Source organism: Argopecten irradians, chromosome 3 (genome assembly GCF_041381155.1).
Source record: "Argopecten irradians isolate NY chromosome 3, Ai_NY, whole genome shotgun sequence".
NCBI classification, from domain to species: domain Eukaryota; kingdom Metazoa; phylum Mollusca; class Bivalvia; order Pectinida; family Pectinidae; genus Argopecten; species Argopecten irradians.
Window position 1 is genome coordinate 10,470,954 of NC_091136.1, and position 25,765 is coordinate 10,496,718.

At 36.0% G+C, this 25,765-nt stretch overlaps 1 protein-coding gene across 2 annotated transcripts; it reads left to right on the forward strand.

Annotated features, from left to right (window-relative positions):
- The first annotated feature begins 59 nt into the window (after positions 1-59).
- LOC138317529 (upstream stimulatory factor 2-like) lies at positions 60-13,748 on the forward strand. 2 transcript variants are annotated; one of them, XM_069259269.1, is made up of 9 exons: positions 60-237; positions 3,872-3,927; positions 4,354-4,449; positions 4,723-4,817; positions 5,395-5,557; positions 6,090-6,122; positions 6,527-6,667; positions 7,233-7,333; positions 10,819-13,748. In XM_069259269.1, exons 1-9 carry the CDS (start codon positions 206-208, stop codon positions 11,032-11,034), a joined length of 933 nt encoding a protein of 310 aa, XP_069115370.1. In that variant the 5' UTR covers positions 60-205; the 3' UTR covers positions 11,035-13,748. The 2 variants fall into 2 exon arrangements, with proteins under 2 accessions (XP_069115370.1, XP_069115369.1); XM_069259268.1 differs by having other exon boundaries at positions 61-237; positions 7,233-7,345.
- The last annotated feature ends 12,017 nt before the right edge of the window (positions 13,749-25,765 follow it).

The window sequence follows — 25,765 nt, forward strand, 5'->3', positions numbered from 1 at the left end:
TATTTGTTTCATGATAATACCTTTTTGGGAAATCCTTAAACATGAATAACGCTGCGACATTGTATCACTGCGCTGAGACGTTTTGCAGCAAGATCAGCCATCTTTGTCACATGTTCATTTTCCCATCTCACATGACCTGTTGTTTGGCCCCGTGATCAAGCTTGCATTATTTCCTGGCAAATTCAAACACCCATCAAAAAGCCACATGGATATGCTAGACGAGGCCTTGGAAGCAAGGTTGGTGAGAAATTACTTGAAAAAAGAAGTGATATGTAATTGAAAACAGTACTGTTACTGAGTTGACACGGCCTAAAATTGTTGATTTGGCGTTATTCGCCCAGTGGATATAACATACTTAGGTAGGATAGGAACTGTCTGCGACCTGTCAAAATCAGCATCGCTTAATTTTTAGTGGTCATGTGATTTGTATGCTGGTGTAAAAAGTCATATGACTATGCATATCCACAAGTCCTACAGAAAGTTTACATATTTCTTGTTCCTGGTTGATTGAGTTATTTAGGTCAACCATTTGTCTCTGTTTCAGTATTGGATGAATTGACGTACTATTGGACATTCTAGTAGGGATTTTTTTTCATTTTTGTTAGGCTAAGGCTACCTTGAACTTTTATTTGAAAAATAAAGAAATCGCCTTTGATATTGTCCCTGACTTAATGATTAATGCTTAAAAAAAACCTTAAAGGTGTCAATATAGAAAAGTAAGATCACTTTAAAATTCAATGACTTTATATACAAGAAAAGTGTTACACACACACACAATGACAAACTGTTTGAAAACATTAATTGGGTCTAAAATTGTTGGTACAATATGCATACTGTATATATCTTACATAAAGAAAACACTGTTTTGGCCGCAACAATTTGAAAAATAGTTTGTCGGGAATTACTGCACCTAAAATTTCAGAAAAATATATAAAAGAAAAACAATCCTGCTCCTGTTTTCTGAGTTCTGGATTTTGATGAACGAATTCTGTTTTTTCATATTATTTTCTCGCATTTTGGTCTCACAAACGCTTGAATTGATCGGAAAAACGAAAGAAAAACAACAATGGCGCAGGATGTAAACATTCTTTCATTTGCCGCTTTCTACAACTGTAACTTTATAGCTGAAGTAAAGCAAGAGGAAAGATGAAAATCTCAGTTGTGAATGTTAAATCACAAACAGGACATCCCTTGCACGACAACAGAATGTTGTGAAGATTGGTTTTACTAGAGTTGCCGCCGTTGATAGTGATTGACGCAATGACGGTCATATTTTGGAAACATGATTAACATGCAATGCAAGCATACATTTTTCAAAACCACCAGATAAAGGTTGTATCGAAATAGCTGCAATATTGTAGCTCAAAAGACTTTTAGACAGAAAATGGTGTCGTCTTTAGAGCTACAATTGGTGCCTATTACTGCTAATGGAGCAAAGTAATGATTATGAAAACCATTATAAAACGTTTATTTGCATTTTATCTCTTACTTGTTCGATATCGCTTACTTACTAGGCAATAAAACTGAACCACATAGATTATCAAATTCCCACCGAGGCGTTATTTTTTTATGTAATACATATGAAGGTCTTTCTGAAAGGGATTTTTACGGCAAGTCCAGAAATTGTGAATATGATGTCGTGTGAGCGGTACCGTAGATATTAAGAATGGTAGTTACCAGGTATGTTTTTTTTTGGACAAAAATAATATATAAATGCATGTATATGCATAAAATAATAGGAAACCTACAAAGAAGTACAGAAAACTGCCAGAGTGATTTTCAGAGGCAGCGCTCCACTACGACACATATGGACCAATTCGTACCCGGCCGAAAGGTTAAGTAGGCCGGGTACGTATATTTGTTCTAGTATCGATATAGCTTCTCATCATATGGCGTTAAATGATTGTGATGAGTTAATTAAGTGAAATTTACGTGATTGGGAAAAAGCATCATGACTCTATTTTAGGCCTAGAATTTTGTAGAAAATCAACGTTTGATATTGTGATGAACGCATGAAAAAACAATTTCACTTCCTTCGAAGCTTTCTGGAGATACATTAAAACATTTTTTTTTTTGAAGTGTTTTATAAAATTCAATGTTTGTGTTATTTTTTATTAAAATATAATATCAAAATTGTAATCCAGTAAAGGGTGTTTTTTCATAAAATTGTTGTGATATTGTTTCAGTAAAACGAAACTTATATGAGAAACATCAATTATTATTGAATCATATGTTGGAGAAAATATCAGAATCATTTTGAGTCCATGCATTGAGACTAAATTGGTTATTTTTTTTCCAACTGAAACACTTCAATTTCCAATGACTTGCATGAGATTTATTTAATGGTGTTTTGCAATAAAACATAAATTACCACCCCATCCTAAATATTTTTCCAAATTCATACTATTGAGATACTATATTAAAACTGGTAATACTGACAATGTAAATTTTTTATGATTTGATCATACAAAATCGACAAGAAGTTTATCAACTACCTTTATTTGCTAATAAAAGCTAGCAAAACATTTCAAGAACATAAACCAAACAAATATCACTCAAATATAATGAATTCTGACATGTTAAATCCTACATATATTAAAATATAGCATTTAACAACCCGCTCGCTCCGATTTCTTCTAAAATGAGACATGAAAATAAAAAAATAAAAATCCACCCTCTCGCTCCAATTTTTAATTTCAAATTCCTGAAGAACTATTTTACAAATTGGTGTGGCCTTGAACATTAATATATGACTATTATGACATATTGATGCTGTACAGCAATGAATAAACTTTGGTATTTATTCTTATAACTTCATTGAGTGTAATGTATGTAATATTAATTTATATTATAATAACCTTGCTTAAAAGTTAAACCTATATCTGGGATTTTTAGCCCACCATCATCAGATGGTTGGGCTATTCAAATCACCCTGTGTCTGTCGTCTGTCTGTAATGCTTGTTATCACCATTTCTTAAAAACTAATGCAGGGATTTTGTTCAAACTTCACATGGAGGGTCCCCTTGGTCCATAGTTGTGCCATACAGATTTTGTTGCTGATCGGAAAAACAAGATGGCCGCCATCTTGGATTTTTGCAGTTGAAGTTTGTTATCGCTATTTCTTGAAAAACAATCGAAAGGATTTTGTTCAAACTTCACATGGATGGTTCCCTTGGTCCCTTGTCGTGCTATACAGATTTTGAAAATGATCGAAAAAACAAAATGGCCACCAGGCAGCTATCATGGATTTTGGCAGATGAACTTGGTTATTGGCTATTTCTTGAGAACTCCTGATGGGATTTGATTCAAACTTCACATGTAGAGTCCCTTTAGTCCCTTCTTGTGCTATACAGATTTTGAGGCTGATCGATAAAAAAGATGGGCGCCAGCCAGCCATCTTGGATTTTGGCAGTTGAAGTTTGTTATCGCTATTTCTTGAGATTAACTAAAGGGATTTTGTTCAAACTTCACATGTAGGGTCCTCTTGATCCCTAGTTGTGCAATACAGATTTTGAGGCTGATCGGAAAAACAAGATGGCCTCCAGGCAGCCATCTTAGATTTTAATAATTGAAGTTTGTTATATATCTCATAAAGAACTGAAAGGATCTTTCTCAAATTTCATATGTAGTTAAAGTTTTGAAAAGCAGAGAAAAGATCCCTCTTTCCATTGTCAGACGTAGACGTAGTTAAAGTTTTGAAAAGCAGAGAAAAGATCCCTCTTTCCATTGTCAGACGTAGATCATTCTTTGGTGGGCGCCAAGATCCCTCTGGGATCTCTTGCATTATTTTGTACGATACTGATTAGCTAAGTTGTATGATCATGAGGGTACTTCTAGCATGAATAACTGAAGTTCTTTTGGATCTTTTCAGCCATGATAAAACAAACGATTCAAACGGTTCTGATGATGTCCAACTAAGTGGCCAAGGTAAGATTTTGACTTTTGATTGCAATAACTGTTCACTTTAGTTTGCTATGTAACATAATACTTAGGCTTGTCATAAAATGTTAAATAATCATTCATTTTATTTGAAACCATTGATTGTAAATATGTAAGTTTTTCGTGTAGTGATGGATTAATTTGTTTAATTTCAAATTCACTCATCCAATATGAAACAACTATGTATTTGTATTTTTTCTGAATTTTTGACTTCATTTACATGAACTTTGGCCATTTGAAAGTTGTTAGTTTGCATTATTTTTATTGCATACTTTCTAAACTCACTGACAAAATTCCAAAATTATTGGGGGAGGAGGGACTTTGCACAAAGTATGACTTAAATATTTTATCTTATGTGCAATGCTGGCAAGGTTAAATTTGGTATAGTGAAATTAGTTAATATTGATTTGACAGGTGAATCTCCTGACAGTCAGGCAATGGCATCAGTTCAACAAGGTGCAACAATTAGTTTGGACCCAAATATACAGTACCAGTTCCGCACAGAAACAGGTAAGATCTGCTGTAATCTGTTTGAGTCATTAGATTTCAATAGGTCCTCATCAGAGACAACCACAGAACCCAGATCAGGTCTTTGCCTTTGTTTCATGTCAATAGGTTATTGTGATTAATGCACATCTCCGAAGATTTACTCATTCATAATTCATTTGATGATGATTGTTGTATGAAATTTCATGTTTGGGCTGTGATAAGACAGTCAAATAAAATATTGTCGGTACTAGTTCATGAAGGAAATGGAGGTAATGTACAGCATTTTCATTACAGGACAAGTAACATACCGCGTAGTACAGGTGGCACAGGACGGGACAGAGGCAGCAGCTCAAGTAGTCACCACCAGCGCTTTCCCACAAGGCTCTCAGGTATTCACACCCAGCAGTTTTAGGACTGTTTCATAATTTCTTGGTTATATATCATAATCAAATTAAAGTTAGATTTATAATTACGCTCCACTATGATGCTCCATTATTAAATTTAAGTTAGACTTGTAATTCCGCTCCACTATGATGCTCCATTATTAAATTAAAGTTAGACTTGTAATTCCGCTCCACTATGATGCTCTAAGTCCAATACAAGATGTAACAACTCTCCATTCAGGGTCACCTCAGCATGACCCCTGGCCTTGAATGAAAACATCTCGGGATTTTCTAGATGCGGTTTATACTTCCATGAGAATCAACCACACTGATAATTTCATACGCTGATTGGCCAACCAATGGTGTTGTGCTGAGGTGACCCTGAACAAAGAAATGTTAAATCTTGTATTGGAGCATATCGTAGAGCATGATAGTGGAGCAGATTTACTAGTCTAATTTTGATTGGATTGGATTTTCTGTGAAGCGGAGTGAAATTAAGGATGCATTTTAATCTGATTGGTTCTTATAATACAAACATATATCGTTGGTATACTAATGAAGAAAATAAATAATGTTGAAACAGGCTGTGATACAAAGTCCATTCAGCAATGGCGGTAGTCCTACCCCCGACAACCAGGCTGATGCACGGTACACCTACTTCCCTGCAGGAACTACTGACCAAACAGCAGCTGGACAACAGAATGACGTGGCTACAGCATCAATCGGTCAAGTGGCCACAGGGGCTGGTGAGTACAGCAGTCAGAAATCAATTCTCAGGCTCTATTATTCTGACTGTAGTCTTGTCAGGACTCAATCTCCAAGGCCTAAAATGAAATAATAAAATGTTTGTTATAAAAAAAAAAAATGACCAAGATTGACGAACAAACACTATTTTGATTTAGGCACAATTTGTGAACTTCTAAATCTAGTGCCCATTCTCTGTGGTTTATTATGAAGCAGCTATTTGCTATTGTATCTGCTGTCAGTAATTAATGTTGGTGTTTCATTAAAACGGTTGTCGTAGTGTCGACTGCCTATCTTAACACGGAGTAGTCTTTCTTATAGCTCTGTTAATTAGACTTAGATGGAGATTGCTCATACTTTTGATCAAGATATATTAGTCAAATCTTGAGTCCCTAACTTGAACAATTCGTAATAAGGTCAAGTTTATTAAGACTTTTAGATTTATAATTTTGCTAAATCATAAAAAGATTTTATTAGTGAAATGAAATTTATATAATGTTTTTGTTTCTCAAATCTGATGATTATTTTTTTTAGGTGCATGGTCAAATGATGCAGCCCTTGGTCAAGGTAATTTTGTAACCTCGCTGGTATTGAAATAATTGCTGAAGTCAAGTTAAAATATATATGCGCTATCTGTTTTCCTTCTTTAGAAATGCTATTTTACCTCAAAACTTTTAGTTATTTAAATCTTGAATTTGCTTCAATGCCTACCTAAAATACTGGTTTTTGATCTGAGAGTAAATTCTTTTAATAATCCAAAAATATAGTCTTTAAATATGGAAAGCAAAATAAGATGAATGAATTGTTGTTGTTTTTTTCTTGTAGAATGTGTCTTGTATCATGTATATATGCCATTTCACTTTAAAAAAAAATAGATACAGTAAATGACCCATCTTATACTAGGTGTAATTTAAAATTATTGCTTGCTATGTACAATTTACAGCATGATCAGTTTGTTTTCCTTGATTTAGGTCAGTTCTATGTAATGATGTCACCACAAGATGTCCTCCAAGGCCAGAGAAATATTGCCCCGAGGACAGGTTTTAATACGCCCAAAATAGATGGAGGCAGATCTGGTCGTGATGACCGAAGAAGGGCTACACATAATGAAGGTTTGTTGCTGACTGGGGGCAACTTGTTCAGAAATGCTTATATTCTCTAAATATTATTCTTACATTTAAGCAGAAATTCTTAGCTCTACATATTATTCCTACATTTAAGTTATATCAGTATCAGTAAAATTCTGTACATTTATGTAGAGTTGTCACTGGGCAGTGTTCAACTCCCAAATGGGTTTATCTTCATCACAAAATTCACTTTTTAAATGTTGTATTAATTGTATTATATATATATATAAGCAATGTATCAATCTTTCATGATATGTAACATTTACAGTACAGAACATTAAGATAGCAATGCCAGAATTTATGTTTAAATGCCAATATTACAAGTATGTGAAAACTGATGTGCAACCTTTGATTGAACAAAACATAACATTGCTCTATATCAGACTACATTTTAGATGATATATTGGGTGTAATTATACATGCTTTGGATTATAACAAGCCTGTTCCAATACTTGAGATATGAATAGCATTGAAGTTAGAAAATTGCCTATTTAAGAATTCAGAAAGGAATGTTTTTATTTATTTTTTTTAAACTTTGATATTTTTGTAGTTGAGAGACGAAGACGAGATAAAATCAATAATTGGATTGTAACCTTGTCAAAGCTAGTACCAGACTGTGCCCAGGAACATGTGAAACAGGGCCAGACCAAGGTAAGTGAAAATGTAAGTAACTTTCTACTTTTATTTTTGTTAAATTTTGTATCCCATTTTTAAATCACATTTGATTTGTTCAAATTTTTAGGTCACCTGAGACGAAGTCTCAAGTGACCTATTCTAATCGCCTTTTGTCCGTCGTCGTGCGTCGTATGTCCGTAAACAATTTACATTTTCGTCTTCTTCTCCAAAACTGCTGAAGCAATTTCAATGAAATTATGCACAAACCTTCTAAGGCATAAGGCCAATCAAAATTGTGAATTATATGGTCCCCACCCCCCCCCCGGGGGCTGTGGGAGGGGCCAAAAGGGGTAAAATTGAGTAAAATTTCAAAAATCTTCTTCTCTACTCACAGATGTGGTAGAATCAAATACTTTTCATAGATAGAAAAGTCTTAAGGTCCTTTACAAAAATTGTGAATTATATGACCCTGGGGTCTCTACTTTCCCCCTGGGGAGGGGGTTAAGTTTACTATAGTTTATATTGGGGAAACACATTTTTGTGCATTATTTGGTCATTTGTAATAGGAAATGAGTCAAATGTTTTCAGAACTATCAGTATGAGATGGCCATTTAATCCTATTAACAAATTTTCTATGACTGACCCCCAGGGGCCTAAGGGGCGGGGTCAAAAGGGGTCAAATAGGCTAAAACTTCAAAAATCCTCTTCTGAAATTCTGGAAATGGTAGAATCAAATACTTTTCATAAATAGAAAGGTCTTAAGGTCCTTTACAAAAATTGTGAATTATATGACCCTGGGGTCTCACGTTTCCCCCTGGGGAGGGGGTCAAGTTTACTATAGTTTATATAGGGAAAACACATTTATGAGCATGTTTTGCTCAATTTTCATTGGAAACGAGTCAAACTTGGTTAGAATTATTAGCCTGAGATAGCATTTTAATATCATATCCATATTGGTCCCGGCCGACCCCCTGGGGGCAGAGGGGCGGGGCCAAAAAAGGTCAAATAGGCTAAAACTTCAAAAATATTCTTTTAAAATTCTGGAAATGGTATAATCAAATACACTTTATAGATGAAAAGGTCTTAAAGTTTGTTTATAAAAATTGTAAATTATATGACCCTGGGGTCTCCTGTTTCCCCTTGGGGAGGGGGTCAAGTTTACTATAGTTTATATAGGTAAAACACATAAATGAGCATTTTTTGCTCAATTTTCATAGGAAATGAGTCAAACTTGGTTAGAATTATTAGCCTGAGATAGCATTTTAATATCATATCCACATTGGTCCTGGCCGACCCCCTGGGAGCAGAGGGAGGGGCAAAAAAAAGGGTCAAATAGGCTAAAACTTCAAAAATCTTCTAAAATTCTGGATAAAGTAGAATCAAATTATTATAGATGGAAAGGTCTTAAGATGTTTTATAAAAATTGTGAATTGTATGACCTTGGGGTCTCACGTTAACCCCTGGGGAGGGGTCAAGTTTACCTTAGTTGATATTGGAAAAGATATTTGTGAACATTATTTGCCCAACTTTCGTAGGAAATTAGTCAAACTTGATCAGAATTATTAGCCTAATATATAGCATTTTAACATTCATATCTGTCCTCGATGACCCCCTGGGGGACCAGAGGAGCAGGACCAAACAGGGTCAAAATGATAAAAATTTGAAAAAATACCTGTAATTTCACAGGTTTGATGGAAGCAAATACTCTTCATAGTCTAAAAGGTCAAATTTATAAATCACTGACCAACTTCAAGGCCAAGCATATAGTGTTTATATGTCTTTAATTTGTTTCATTATTTGTTTCATTATATATTCTAACTCAGGTGACCGTTAAGGCCCGTGGGCCTCTTGTTCACATTAACATGGTTCCACCAAGTTCATATGAGGTACTAGTAGAATGTATTTAGAAAACTGTTTTTAAAATGTCAAAAGGTACTGTTTTATGAAGAAAAATTTGTATTTTCTGATAACGTCATTCCTATCAAAGCCTGGTAGAGCAACTTCATACCTTGGAGGATTCTGATTAAACTTCACACAATGTGTATAGGATCATAGACCAATGGTTTTGAGCAGCTGGAAGTTTAAGATTTAAGGGGGGATGTCTTGGTCATTTCCTCTGCTGTTGGGTTATTCAAATTACCTTTCACTGGCCATGTTTTGTCTGCCATTCCTTCTTTTCTTTAAAGATGCTCCACCGCTGACAAATGGTATTTTTTTCACTATTAAAAACAGGAGCAGAGGATTCAGTATTTTTCTTCAATTACACAAGTTACTTATTTCACACAATTACCACCATTGGAAAGTTAAAGCTTTAAATTTTACTTCAAGTTAGAATTACAAAAAATAAGAGCATCTTTAATTGTTCTTATAATGTCTTAGTTACAAATATTCTGAATTTTTTTTTTAATTAATCTTGCTTGTTGTACATATTTTATTTAAGAATACATTAGAAAATAGCATGGTTGACTGGTAGCATGTTTGATTATTGACAATTAAAAGTTGTTTCCACAATGTCCTAGAAACTGGCGAGGAGATGATTTTCAGATTTCATGGATAGGTTTTCATTGGTCTCAAGCTATCTACCTTTTTGGGATGGATTAAAAACTACTGTGAAATCATTAATTTTCGTTGAGGCTTAATTTTCGTGGATTTCGTTTTTCGACCAAAATCAAGGAATTTACATTCCCACGAAAATTTATATACCTATACTAATGTCATGTAAGTTTATGCGTTCATACATTGTAGGATGATTAGTACTTCACTACATAAAATATATTTCGGGAACAAGCATGACAAGTACAAATTTGGAAAATATTGTTCAAGCAAAGAAAGTTTTCAGAATTTTATAGACTTAATCAACATGTTCCAACAAATAATTGATTGAGTATATCATGACTCTATCAATGTGACAAGATAATTGTTTGTTGGATACATACATGTATGTAAAAACACTGGCTGAGCACCGACTGTAGCTTGTGATTGTAACTCACAGTGGTGTGTGGTAGAGCTTAGTTCCGCTTGAGCGATCACACAGTACAGGTGACAGTGTCGACTGTGTATTTTAACGGTAATGTGTAAGGTCTTCTCCACGAATTTAAGTGCCAACGAAATTGTAAAATTTTAGAATCCACGAAAATTGACCCCAATGAAAATAAATGATTTCACAGCACATGGTTCAAATGTGGCCATCTGGATATAAGCTTGTTCCTGCTTTTTTCAGATTTCTGGCTTAGGTCCACATGGTTCCATCTAGATACCTCTTTGTTCTATTGTTCCTAAACATTACATGGTATTTATGTAGATGGTGACAAGTAGGATTATATGAAGGATACATCTGTGACCAGTATGCATAGTGAAGAATGATATTTTGACTAACACGATCCTTAATAGACCTATTAACTTGTGTATACTTGCCATCCAGTAAGGTTTGTATTTTATAAAATATTGCGAGAAGACAAAATTTTGATATGGTTTTTCTCTACATATAACTTTACTTATATGAATTATACTTTCTTATTTAGAGCAAAGGAGGAATCTTATCGAAAGCCTGTGATTATATTACTGAACTTAGAAATGGCAATGTGCGAATGGCAGAAAGTTTAAAGGAAACTGAACGTTTATCTGTTGATCTGGAACTTTTGCGGCAACAGTGTGAGGACATGAAAAATGAAAATGCAATATTACGTGCTCAATTACAATCACATGGTATCATCCCAGACGTATCTGGAGGCTCGTAGTAGTGGTGAGCTGGGTGGTCTCAGTCAACTTCTATCTAGTGCGAGTCATCCAGGTTGGTGGACAGAACAGTGCTGTAATAAATGTGTGCTCCAGTAAATCTATTGGCCCCAGGAGGATCAGCTGATATTTGATTGGCCCTTGTGTCGGGATATGCTAGGCATCAAATCAAACTTATGTCATAACGGAACTCAACTTGATTTACTCTCTGAATTTGAAGGGTTATAATTTGCAGTGAAACTGAACCTCATAGATCCATTGTTATATTGGAATGTGGTTAAAAAGTAGTATGCTGCCAATGTCCTAAGTGGTTCCCTAGGGGCTGATCAATCCTGAGGATACAGTTAACTAAAGCTGTTGGTAATTTGTCTCCAGAAATCAACCGTAACAGGCTCACAAAATAGGAAGTCGCCATGCATGACATAAGCCTCAGGAATTCAACATTTGAGAGCAAAACAAAGCTTTTCTTACTAGGCAGATTTTACAGTTTAGGATATTAAAATGAAGTGCAACATGTTTCTGGATATATGTATTTTTTAGGAATATTTCTAAACAAAAACTTTGTTTATTTTTAGGAATATTTCTAAATAAAAACTTTGTTTATCAAATTAAAGGTACATGGTTTACAGGAGTGAAACAACTAGAATGTTAGTAACTGATATGAAATTACAATTTGAAATGCTTAATTTTTTATTTAAGTTTTCAATTCAGCTTTTAATGCTTTTGAATTTGTACAAGTATTTTTTACAGATCATAGTATATTCTATAATTAGTACTAATTTCTGTGTATAGTTTTAGTATCTTGGTAAAAATAGACACTAACGTAAACAGTTCATACAAATAAGTAAATAAGAATTGAAACATATATAGTGAGTGGTGCTAAATATAAACTGACATTAAATTTTCATTCTTTACTTTATTGGTAAAGTAAAAATAACTTGGGCAATGGTTTAAAGTCTTTTTGATAAAATATACAATTGTTGGTCAGAGTCAGGATAACAGTTGTTTGATGATGTTTAGGTAGATAGAACTTTTTTCCATCCTGCTATGATTTCCTGAGGATGATTTATTTCATTCAAGTCTAGATCTTCGTATGGTTTTTGAGATACTTTGTAATCTGCTTGGATCCATGAAGGAGAATATATTATATTAGAATATTTCTTGGTCTCACTGCACTATTTATTATCTTTTAACTTAAAGTTTTGTTAACTTAAATTTCCTGCTGAAGAAAGTGGTATACTTTTGGGAAAATGTTAAAAGTGGTATCGTGTTCAGTTATTTTTATCGTGTAATTGTTGAATTTTAAATTATTGTTGTGCATAAACTGATGGTTTTAAAGTAGACATGTTTTTGTAATGATATTGGTGTCATTATGTGATGTTGTTGATTTCCAATTTTATAAAACACAAATATCTATATTTGTTACATTTACATTAAATTCAGTGTAATACAAATTTGTAGGATTAAATCCTGTCTGCTTTGTCTTTGGGTTATCAAGTTTAATTTGCCGTCACAACACAGTATTCGTTTCTAAGATTAACAACTTAAAACAATGATGTTCAATAATTTAGAAATTCCAACTTCGACATCCATAAATATAAAGGAATTTTATGTAATTCATTTATAATAAAGAATAATGGGATCCATGTATTTGTGTAGCAGCATAGTATCTCTTAGAGTAAGAGTGTTTTTATACCTTTATAAAGGGGAGAGACACCGATGGAGGAGGGGTGAGGTATAGTACCGTATTCAACCCAATAAGCGCCCATGTCCCTATAAGAGCCCCTCCCCCTTTTTGAGGCCTCAATTTCAATTGCCCATGCATAAATAAGAACCAAAATTACATAAAAATGTATAGATTTGCAATAATTTCGACTTATTAGCACCTTTTCATTTTTATCAATGGCGCTTATTGGGTCGAATACGGTAATTGTACTTTAATGGCTAATCTCTTACAGACTGTTTGAAAATTGATGAATATGGAGTAATTGAAATAATGGCAATTTGGAACGTGTGCTTATTAAAGTATAAATGAAAAGAGCTGTTATTTATTTTAAAGAATTATTTATTGAGATTTATCATTTAGGATTGAAAACCATACATATTGTCTGTAAGGTATTGGCATGAATTAACAATCTATAATACTTCTGACAAAGTTTGAATTCAACTTGTTGATGAATACACAATGGTGGAAATTTTCCATTTCTTTGATATGGGGAGAAGCAGAGGAGAGTCGCCACTCCTGTAAATTGAGGGGGTATTTTTCAGTATAAATACTTTAATATTGTGGTTGGTAGAACTCCTTTCTGGGGAGGTTGATCTTATCAAGTTTCTGACGTTACTTACATGTTATATTATCTTTTATATTTTAGTTTGCAGATTTACTGAATGAAAACCTTTAGTTTAATTGATTCTCATTTATAGTATATTATTACATTAAAAGTGCAAGAGAAGTTCAAGCTAGTTCTGTATTTATATACATGTATGTGTAAAACATGAATGTTGTGTAAATGTTGCAAGTGTTAGTTGTCAGAATGAAGTTTGAGTGCAAATAATATGATAAAATAAAAAAACTAACTTTTATCTCCATGTAGATATGCAAATACATTGTATTTAAGAATAATTTTTTAAACTAACAGATACAGACACACTATGAATACAAATGTAATTCTTAAATTGTTGTACATGTATGCAAGATAAAACAGAAAAGACTGAATTATATTTTGTGTTTTTGATTGGTCCTTGCTGACGAAGGAAAGAATTATGTTTCTAATGTATCAACCTTTGAAATTGCTTATCACGCTCTAGCCCATGCCAAATGCACTATTGACCAGGACATGTGAAGGTAATGATGTCATTCTTATTATTATCTTGCCTGTCCCACAGGGTTTAATTGGTACCAAATATATATTCATAAGGTCATCTGACCCAAAGTGTCAGGATGACCTATTGTCATCATGCACTGTTCATCATCTTGCGTATATGTAAACTTTTCATTTAAAGAACTTCTCCTCAATAACTGAAAGGCACATTGTACTGATATTTAGTCTGCAGCATGCTGGGATGAAGGGATTATACCAAGTCTGTTCAAATAAATGACCTTGACGTAGTGTATATTCAAGGTAACAGAGGTAAAAAGGCTTAGACTTGATTTAGGGCCTTTTACAAGCTGGGTTGAAGGACTATAAAGTAATTTAAACAAGAGATCCCAGAGGGATCTTGGCGCCCACCAAAGAATGATCTATATCTGTCAAAAGATGGATCTTTTCTCTACTTTTTGAATATATTCAATACTTTCTGAGAAATAGCGATAACAAACTTTGAATATAAAAATCCAAGATGGCTGCCTGGCAGCAATGTTGTTGACCGATCGGTCCCAAATCACAATATGCACAACTAGGGCCCTAGGGGAACCTACATATGAATTTTGAGACAGATCCCTTCAGTACTTTCTGAGAATTAGCGATAACAAACTTTGAATAACAAAATCCAAGATTGCTGCCTGGCGGCCATCTTGTTGACCGATCGGTCCCAAAATGCAATAAGCAAAACTAGGTCCCTAGGGGAACCTACATATGAAATTTGAGACAGATCCCTTCAGCACTATCTGAGAAATAGCCATAACAAACTTTAACTATCAAAATCCAAGATGGCGGCCTGGCGGCCATCTTGTTCACCGATTGGTCCAAAAATGCAATATGCACAACAAGGGCCCTAGGGGAACCTACATATTAAATTTGAAAAAGATCCCTTCAGCACTTTTTGAGAAATAGGGATATCAAACCTTAACTATCAAAATCCAAGATGGCCGCCTGTGAAGTTTGAACAAAATCCCTGCAGCAGTTTTTAAGAAATAGTGATAACCAGCATTGTTTAAGGACGGACGACGGACCACGGACACAGGGCGATTTGAATAGCCCACCATCTGATGATGGTGGGCTAAAAATAACCTTGACTTTCATTCAAGGTTATATGGGTCAAAATGGCTTTAATCTTTGAACAACACCTTGTGAATAACTAAGAGACCTGATATCGGGCCTGTGATATGTTTGGATGAATGACTACCGATATATGATGTGCTACCAAGTTTGTTCATATGAGTGATCTTGACTGCGATACAAGGTCACAGGGGTCAGATAGGCTAAAATCTTTTAAACGACTTTCTGTGAATAACTAAGACGCCTAGAGACATAGTTGCCCTGTAGGATGCTGGGATGAAGGGCTTTCAAGTTTATTCAAAGGATTGACTTTGAACTTCATTCAAGCTCGCAGGGGTCATAAAGGCTAAGATCTCTAAACAACTTCTTATCAATAACTAAGAGATATAATATTGGGTCTGAAGCATGCTGGAATGAGGCATGAAGGCCTACCAAGTTCATTTAAACTACTACATGCTAGAATGCAATGATACCAAGTTTGTTTAAACGAATGACCTTAGCCTACATTCAAGGCCATGGGCTAAAAAGGCTAAAATCTTCAAACAACTTATTTTGAATTGCTAAGGGACCCAGGTACTGTTATTGGGCCAGTAGCATGCTTGGATATACAACTTACTGCGTATTTCAGTTCTACTACATATTGTATTTACAGTCAGATGAACTTTAAGGCCCATTTGACCTCTTGTTATTTAACCTCCTCAAGAACAAAAGTCATCTTAGGACGTGTGTGTTTAGGGAGGCTGCTGTAGGTTCAATCAGCTAGCACATTTTATTGTGCTCTCTCGCTGAAGCATACTGTCGAGATATCAACAAAGGAGTAATTGCCGTTGTGTTATATATGTTGTTCTCATCAGTATGGAACTCCAGTTTATGACGGCCATCATGAAATAATTAGGATACAATATACTGTACTTTAATCTTCTACAAGGCTCTCAAAGGTTAGTAAAGTATTTTATGGTTATTAAAATTACATAAATAATGTCACAGATAGTATACCCGACATATTTTTTGAAGTGTAACTGTGAAAGCTAAGGAGTTAAATGTTAATACTATACACATCATCACTTCCAGAACAATTTTAGATAGATAAATAAAATGTTATTTTTTAGCTCACCTGGCCCGAAGGGCCGGTGAGCTTATGTCATGGCGCGGCGTCCGTCCGTCCGTCAACATTTCCTTTAAATCGCTACTAGTCATAGAGTTCTGCATGGATTGTAACCAAATTTGGCCACAAACATCCTTGGGGGAAGGGGAACAGAACTTGTATAAATTTTGGCTCTGACCCCCTGGGGGCAGGAGGGGCGGGGCCCAATAGGGGAAATAGAGGTAAATCCTATAAATCGCTACTAGTCATAGAGTTCTGCATGGATTGTAACCAAATTTGGCCACAAACATCCTTGGGGGAGGGGGAACAGAACTTGTATAAATTTTGGCTCTGACCTCCCGGGGGCCGGAGGGGCGGGGCCCAATAGGGGAAATAGAGGTAAATCCTTTAAATCGCTACTTGTCCTAGAGTTCTGCATGGATTGTAACCAAAATTAGCCACAAACATCCTTGGGGGAAGGGGAACCTTGGATTGTGACCAAATTTGGCCATAAACATCCTTGGGGGAAGGGGAACAGAACTTGTATAAATTTTGGCTCTGACCCCCTGGGGGCAGGAGGGGTGGGGCCCAATAGGGGATTTAGAGGTTAATATTAAAATTCCTTCAGAAAAGAAACAATGAACCTGTATTCAGAACATTACTTGGCATTACAAACCAGGTGAGCGATACAGGCCCTCTGGGCCTATTTTTTATAACTCGGGGAGTTTTTCTGTTTCCTAGCTTCCTCCTAACTATCGTGTGACAGTTGCACATCACTAGTATTGGATTTCAGTTGAGCGCTGTCCCTGCGAGGTCATCATCACTAACCAAGGCTTCTGATTACGTTACACTCCAAGAACATAAGCATCATGGAGTGTAACGTAATCAGAGGCCTTGGCTAGCGAAGACGCTGCGAGGTAGGAGATCTGGGTTCTGCCTCCTGATCGAGGCACACCATTGTCTGTCAAAGTTGTAGTTTCTGCTCCTGCTTAGCGCCCAGCATTGCAGGACTGGTTCGCCAGTTGTCAGTATAAGTGACCGGGTGGGGTGTGTCGCTGGGTGTCTTCGATGAAACGCTTCAGTGATATAGCACTATGAAATGGACAAGAGAAACTATACAAGAAGACACAGCACGAACATACCGCAGTCTCCCAAAACACGCACTACATACACACAACGCACTACATATATGGGAGGCCATCCTTGCATGCTGTTAACAGGGCGTTCATTTCATCAAACATACAAACAAACAAATGAAAATAACCCTTCCTTGTTGTAACAACAAGATTTAAACATGGGATTTTGCATTTATCTAGTATTGTACCTTCATCTTAGTCCATCGATGTAGATGTCCTGAATATTTTTTCATGTTTTCCCTTCACAAACGTAGTGGGTCTTTCAAAAGAAGAAGAAACTGTCACTTTTATAGACGATTGGATGTCTCGACCAAGGGACAGGTCCATGAGTCTTCGTCACAGAAGCGAGCACTAAACTCAAAAGAACTCCAGAAGTGGGCGATGTCGAGGTAAACGTTAGGAAGAAAAGAATAAATGCGACCCCAAATGTACGTTTATGGTCATGCAATAAACAGCATGTACAGTTCTAATGTCCTACATTATAAACTGGGATGAATACTTTCATATTAATGAAAACACGTCCTCTCTATAAATTTGAGCGCACTCGTTCGTTCGTCATCCATACACATTTTCGATAACGTCATCAGCACAGGCGGTGATGATGACGTGATAATTAATCAACTTGTACGCATCCACTTTGGCGATGAAAGATATGGTTAATCTGTAACAATTACAATATGATGAAAAAAAGAGATATCGCATGAGTTAGTAGGTTACTTTTTCTTTCATACCTATGGGTGTAATACTGGCTGGCAAAACGCTCATGACGCCTGAGGCTCAATTGCATGGCTACCTTAACGTCATGGCGTCAACAAAATTTCTATTTTCTCGATAAAATTTTAACATTTATTTTCACAAACTCTACTGTTTTTACTATAAAATATGCGAATAACGAAATTTTTGTTGAAAATATCACGTAATTTTTCATGTATGAAAATTTGACTTTCAACCGTGGATTTCTTCGAATTCATTTCAAAATGGCGGGATATTATAGTCAAGCCTCGGGTTTTGCTACATTTTGTGACCCTCGAGTGGAATATCCCTATCCTTCATATCCACATATGAACGAGTCTTATTATCCTGCACGGCGATTTGATAAGGTGACATAACACAGAAAAAAAAAGATTTTGTGCTCAAACCATTATCTCACAAACATGCCGAAATGTTCATATCCTGCAAATGCGAAAATAATATGCTCACGAAAACTGTCTATAAAATCAGAAGTATGAATACCTGTTAGCAGAGTAATTACTCGAAATGCTTGAGACAACCCGGCTATACCCTCTAGCCTACTCCACGGGGTTAAGTAGCCGACTTTGACACACACTTAGGCCGGACACAAGGGCATGATTATACCCATAAATCTGCTACTTTACGCCTTGAAACAGTCAATTACGGGTAGACACTTGTGTTTATACTATAATAAAAATGGTAAATTTTACAGATGCACTTATGCAAAAGTTTCATGAATATACCTGTACATGTTTTGGATGACGGACGAATGGAATTTGATACAGTGATTGCCTTGTTGAGCTCTATGTTGTATTAATCACTGCTTTACACAGAGTGGACACGTCCAATCGTTACAAAATTGATTCAGGAAGACGGATGGCTTATTCATCTTTGCTTCTATTACTTTGGTGGCTGGCGTCAGGTAAGAAACACGCAATTTAAAATGTCTGTTTAAACGTTATTTTCGATTTCCTAAGTATATACTGTAAATGTGGATGTTTTCCAAACTGTTAGCGGTGTGATTAATTTTGCGCTGTGTATCTTCACTCTAATTACTTAAGTGTCAAGATTTGCAATTCAAATTTTATTTCCTTTCTCATCTCAATGCATGAATAAATAAGTACACCCATTTCAAATTACATACTGTAGCTAAAACATACCCTCACATTTTCGAAAGTAAATTACAAAAAAAAGTAAAAAATTTAACAGCTCCGATTATGATAATAGATTAGATGTTGAAGTCACACTAAATTTAAGTTCAAGGAGTAAAATAGCTTTTCAAATAAAACAATAATCGGAATAGGTCACATGTGCATTGGAAATTATTTATCTCTTTATTATTTCTGAAATGACATTTTAAACTGAATTCAAATAAAATTGTACCTAGATAATGTATATCATATGCGTAATGTAGAAAAATAGAAATGTAAAAGTAAGTTTACAAATACAGTGTATATGTTTTCAGTTTGAAATTACTACAGATTTGTGCAAGTGCATTTGTGTAAAAACCTGTCCCTAACTATGTGAAAAGAAAATGGACGGAACGTTTTATCTGTTTTGAGTTTTCACACTTGATAACCTTCTGGTAAGGTTGGCAATATTCGCTGGTTAAAAAAAAAAAACTTCCACGACGCAAATGATTTTTGTATAGATAAGTCTCAAGCAAGTCCTATTCAGAACTCTTATAATCAACTATTAAAATCATGATGTTATGACCATATGGACAGGAGAATAGCCTTAACTTGGTGTAAGTTGGCTGATTTTGCCCATGTTAAAATGTAAGCTGTTCTGTCCTTCTGCCAAGATATACTCTTACCAAAAAGCAGTTCCTAGTGTAGATACCATTAATTTGAAATAGTGTATGTGGCCACCAAAAGTAAAGGTGGTTAAACAAAAACAAAATTCGGATCAATATTACAATGTATATAAATATTAAGAGTACGCTTTTTAATTTATCACCATTTTTTAAATTCTATTATTTTGGTGAGTAAATTACATCAAAACACTGCCAGGTGAAGCAGGTTATAAGTGTATAGTGGCATGGCTGATATAATTATGTGTTGATTTTATATTCTATTTTATATTTCTATTGGCTATTAAGAAAAAAAAATTAATAAAACAAGTGAATTGTAAGAAATCCGTTATTTTCGGTACCCGTCTGGGTTCTTCCAAGAGAGATATTGTGCGGGTATACCCCCGCTGAAATGACGTTATTGAATACCTCTGTCTTCTGCTGCACATTTGAAGCACAGTAGGAGAACGGGACGACTGGTTTGCCCGTTGCTAGTATATTGTGACAGGGTGGAAAGTGTTGTTCGATATCTTTTGCAGTTTGTATCAGACACCTGTACTCACCACATATATAACATGACCGTTACTGTTAAATCAGACGTAATTTACCTACCAACCAACCGATGTTTTTTCGAATTATCGAGTTAATGCTGAATGATGGAATAGTTTTATGAATATCCTGCTGTTCTATTAACAAATATTTCAACAATTAAATCCAGTTAGATTTTTATCATTTCACCATCTGAAGTCATCATACATGTGCGATCATTCCGTCACGCACACAGGGAAAGCGTCCTTATATGACTCCAGCAATTTATAGGGCGTTCCAAGCCACTTTAAATAACCATTGATTGCCCAAAATTCTGCCATTTTATGTCGCTTTATGTGATTGTAAATATTTTGTGATTTGATGAACCTTCAAATGATTAGAATTCTCACAAGGACGACATAACCGAATGATTTAGTGACAGAGAGGTGATCTAGTGTATACAAACAGTAGGACAGTCAGGAATAAATATAATAATACAATAAAATTCTGTCATTAAATATTGATTACTAATCACTCAGTAAACACTCACGACAATACTGGTGGTAGTTAATGCCACATCACCCCAGTACGTGTTTAACTTCTCACCTAGTTTACATGTATTTGGACTCGAGCTGCCAGAAACACATACTGTAGATCAAGTGCACTTGTATTTGAAGTGACAACCATCACTTTAGACCTTTACTTGTACCCTTAGCGTAAATTGTCCTATAACTGGGAAGATAACAGTGTACCTGTTTCAGCCATTGCATTGTATGTAAGATACGACTAAATTCTTTTTCGTTATTATTTTTAAAGAAACATTGGATAGTCTTTGATAACCCTCGTTAAGCAAAAACAACTAGAACTTCAAATGAATAATACCCCAACTTCACCCGTTATTAGATGAAAGCAACCAAATGACATCGATGACTTAAATGATATTATTACAAAAAACAAACAAAAAAATGCACGGAAATAACTTACTTACAGTACTAATGGATTTCGCCGACATCCTTTTATAGATAAAAGACAGTATAAGAAAGGTTAAGCATAGTACTGTGTAGGAAATCCTGTTATTCCATCAAACAGCAGCTAAGACAACCTTTACAGCTGATAAGCTGATGAACTAAACTTAACTAAACTTCGTTTCTTCAGTAATACTTTATATTTATGCCTCTAGACACTAGCGATGTTTCTCTCATAAGACATCGCCGTCGGCGACTATAAACTTTTTTGGGGACCAACAAAGTAAAAAAGCTCCTCAAATAACACTTCTCAGGTAATAAGGTCGCAGATAAATGTTTACAAAGTCAGAGCATGATTAGAGGGATTTGAGTTCATATCCCAATGAAGATCTAGTTTTCACCCCGCTTGGTGTTGACATTCCTGCAGATAGGGCATTAGAATTGTACCTTCTGCCTCTATTGCATGATGTAACTAAATTTAGGATATTCTATCTTCTTTCCAATTGACTTATTTTCTTCCTAATGTCTCCCATCACACCGCCCAGTATTGGCCTTCAGATTAGCGTTCGCCATTGTGAGCTAGGCTCTGGGTTCTGTTCCTTGGCCGAGACACACTATAGTCTTTATAAGTGTTAGTTTCTACTTCTACTTAGCGCTCAGAATATATGATGTGGGACGACTGGTTTGTTCGTTCGTTGTCAGTATAATGTAACGAGGTGGAGTTTGTTGTCCGGTACTAAAATGTTAAAAGGAAATCATAAACCAATATTAATACATGGTATGCACATTTTTTTTCTATATTTCAGCCCAGTGCCAGACTGATGTCATCATCCAGACCATGCCATCTGTCGTAATTGGATACGAAGACCTGGATATCACATGTAGGCCTAATCCGTCCTGGACCATACAGAGTATAACACGAATACAGCTCTACAAAGACACAAGAGGGACGATAGGCTCTCCTTTATCCGAGCTCGTGTTTATGTACCTCGACCTTACATTTCTGAAAGAGGAGTTTCAATGGAGTGATTTGTCAGTTAAAGAGAGGGGAGAGGCAACTGGTGCTCTCAGTCCCACGGTTGACAGTTTCTTGCGGTTGATTATACCAGCTAATACTACACTCTGTGAGGACGCCGCAAACTATCGGTGTGAGATTTCGGGTACCAACTTTGGCGCCCCATCTTCTCGTCTGCTGGATTTCAGCGTTACTGGTCTAGGTAGATATATCTTACATTTAATGTTCTTAAGGATACATTCAAATGTAAGGTAATATAAGGAATTAAACAATTTCTTTCTGAATTTAATCTCTCTTTTTTTCCCTTGCAAACATTTGATATTCGGTATTCATAAAGTTTAACGTGCATACAGGACCGTTCGTAAATTACCTTGTATATAATCTAATGTGTGATTGCTGTTTGATCTCAGAACATTGACGCATATTTAGATTATTTCTGGCGAGATTTCTTCTTCCTAACTGTTGATATTACCTTTTTACATCTATGTCCGTTTCTATAGTGCTATCTCAATGAAGATAACCGACTCTTAGATATTTTAAAATACACAATACGTTATGCATTATGTTGACAGGTAAGGCGGACCAGATCTATGGACTTGACGTGGTCCTTCAGAGTGGTTTCAGTTCCGCTACTGGCCGTTACGATTACAACTCTGTACTTGTGGTCACATGCAATGCTACAATTGGCCTTCCACCACTCGACATGCACTGGTGTGCAAAAACATCGAACATGTCAGATCTATCACCCTTCCCAAACGCCGATCAGATAAGTACGTCAGGAGTTATGGCGGACGGGGCGTGTCAGAACCGACAGGAGAGCACCCTGGTGTACCACGTGACAGAAGTTGACATGGGAACTCAAATCATGTGTGAGGTTACAAACGTCTCAGATTGTGTGACAAATCAACTCAACGCATCCTATTCATTTGATGTCGGTATGTCTATTTTTGTTATATCTGTCATGTTTATTCACTTGCATATGAAAACGTTCACAGGTTTCGCAGGCTACGAGGACATTCCACTATAAGTATCACAAGTTTTGCATGTTACGAGGACATTCCACTATAAGTATCACACAAGTTTTGCAGGTTACGAGGACATTCCACTATAAGTATCACACAAGTTTTGCATGTTACGAGGACATTCCACTATAAGTATCACAAGTTTTGCATGTTACGAGGACATTCCACTATAAGTATCACACAAGTTTCGCAGGTTACGAGGACATTCCACTCGAGGACATTCCATTATAAGTATCACAAGTTTCGCAGGTTACGAGGACATTCCACTCGAGGACATTCCATTATACGTATCACAAGTTTCGCAGGTTACGAGGACATTCCACTCGAGGACATTCCATTATAAGTATCACAAGTTTCGCAGGTTACGAGGACATTCCACTCGAGGACATTCCACTATAAGTATCACAAGTTTCGCAGGTTACGAGGACATTCCACTATAAGTATCACACAAGTTTTGTAGGTTACGAGGACATTCCACTATAAGTAATGTTCTGATGACATTTGTTCCCTCCGTCTGTACATCAACAGTAATTTTTAAGTGTTCACGTATGGTGTTTTAATTTCTGGATCTTGTCCAAATCATTATAGGTTGAGAGTAAAGTAGGGGCAGATCAAATCGCTATTATTATTATGTTTAGAAAAAATCGACAATCATGAAACTAAAAGCCGTTCATAAAGAATTACATATTGATCAACATGAAAAGCAAACTCACAGGCAGACTATTTACAACATCTACCATACGATATCTGTGAAATCTGAATCCGGTTAAATTTAGTAAACATTCTCTTCTCGCATTCTTAAGTGATTATATCTAAAGTAAATCTAAAGAAAGTGATAATTCACTATCGGTATATTGAACAGGACGGGGGAAAATACACGTTTCTATTGAGTGCTCCGAACAGGAATCAAATCCAGTTCTCTGGTGTGAAAAACGAAAATGGTCTACACAAATCACGTGTAAATAAAGTACGAAATATCTATGTCATGTTTATATTAAATACATGATAGTTCTGATAGTTCAGATTAGTTTACTTGCATTGCAGTCTTCTGTTTTCAGTATTTGGTCGGGTGAACATGAATGCAACAACAAATATCACGTTACGACAAGATGATGTAGAGGTTTTCTGCTACCAGGCCACCACAGGAGAAGGTTTGAAATCCGTGGACCGAATGGAAATTTTCCGTGATAATACCAGCGTCGTGTCTGCTGTTCTAGAGAATGGTAATACCGCAATTGAATGGTGGGACAATTCCTTGGAGGGGAGGTCACTACTGACAGCAGATATCACAATGCCCTCTAGTGCTTTTATCAAGCTCACTATCCCTGCCAACGCGAGTGAGTGTAGCGATATCGCCGCCTACAGGTGCCAACTGACTGCAACCAGCGTAGCTGAGACTGTTGTCAATGACTATATGGATATCTCAATATATTCAGAAAGTAAGTGTTTAAACATTGCAATATAGTTAGATAACAATATCAGCAAACATAATGTTTGTCGGACATCGCATTATGGTATTATTTTACTTCTGAAAGCGTTTTACATGTATACATTGATTTATTCCTCTGTAGCAGTACTTGTATTAGCTGTCCAAAATGATGCTGTATTGCCTCCATTGTAGAGAAACAATTTCAGTTTCAATATATATCAATTTAATACAGTAATAGAGTATTTCCGGTCAATGTAGGATGTTTGTGTCTTGTCAGCATTGCCAGAGGATATAAGTCCGCTAAGGATCCAGGACAGCGCTGGAGACTCTGTACCGCCAGGGGGTGCTGTTCAGGTAGGGGAGACAATCACTATTGTTTGTAATGGGACTGTTGGACGTCCTGCACAGTCAATGAGGTGGTGCATAAGAAAATATGGAGGTATATTTTTAAACTACCCACACAATGATGACGTCATTACATCGGATGTGAATTTTGCCGATGCCTGTCAAAATTTTATGAACAGTACACTTACATATGACGTTACCTCAGGGGACATAGAAACGACGTTTATGTGTGAAATTGGTGGCGAAGTATGTGGTGATGGCATCTTGGCGTCAGAAGTATCCATTTATGCAGGTAAATAAATCGATTTTTATAGTCACTAGCGCTGAAATATCATGAATCAATGACACCTGTTTGGAAACACAGTGATCCAAGAATTATGTAAGTTTATAGGGAAGAACACCAATGTCCATATATCATTTTAGACGTCTATCTATAAATGTTAAAGGAAGAAGGATGCTGTGACGAACAATATACCCCACATATGCTTATATCAAAACCTAATCTCATTCTCATCTCCCTGTAATTGGAAGAGCCGTGTCTCTGAATATCATGTCATGTACCGGTATTACCACACTAGCCCGCCCTCCACCCCATTGCTGCCCGCCTTTTGACCACGAGTTAAGCACTCACCCTGTTAGAAAGGCTCTGGATTCTGTCCCCTGGCCGCAAATTTCGATGAAATTTCCGATAAAGGTTTTGCATTTTTCTCTTTTTCTACCGTCTCTTGTAACGTTGTACATGTAAAG

Excerpts from the sequence above, each read along its gene's own strand:
- LOC138317529 (XM_069259268.1), top strand. The coding sequence starts at position 206 with ATGGATATGCTAGACGAGGCCTTGGAAGCAAG. Across the intron at positions 238-3,871 it reads GACGAGGCCTTGGAAGCAAG|CCATGATAAAACAAACGATT; the intron begins GTTGGTGAGAAA and ends GGATCTTTTCAG. Across the intron at positions 6,123-6,526 it reads TGATGCAGCCCTTGGTCAAG|GTCAGTTCTATGTAATGATG; the intron begins GTAATTTTGTAA and ends TCCTTGATTTAG.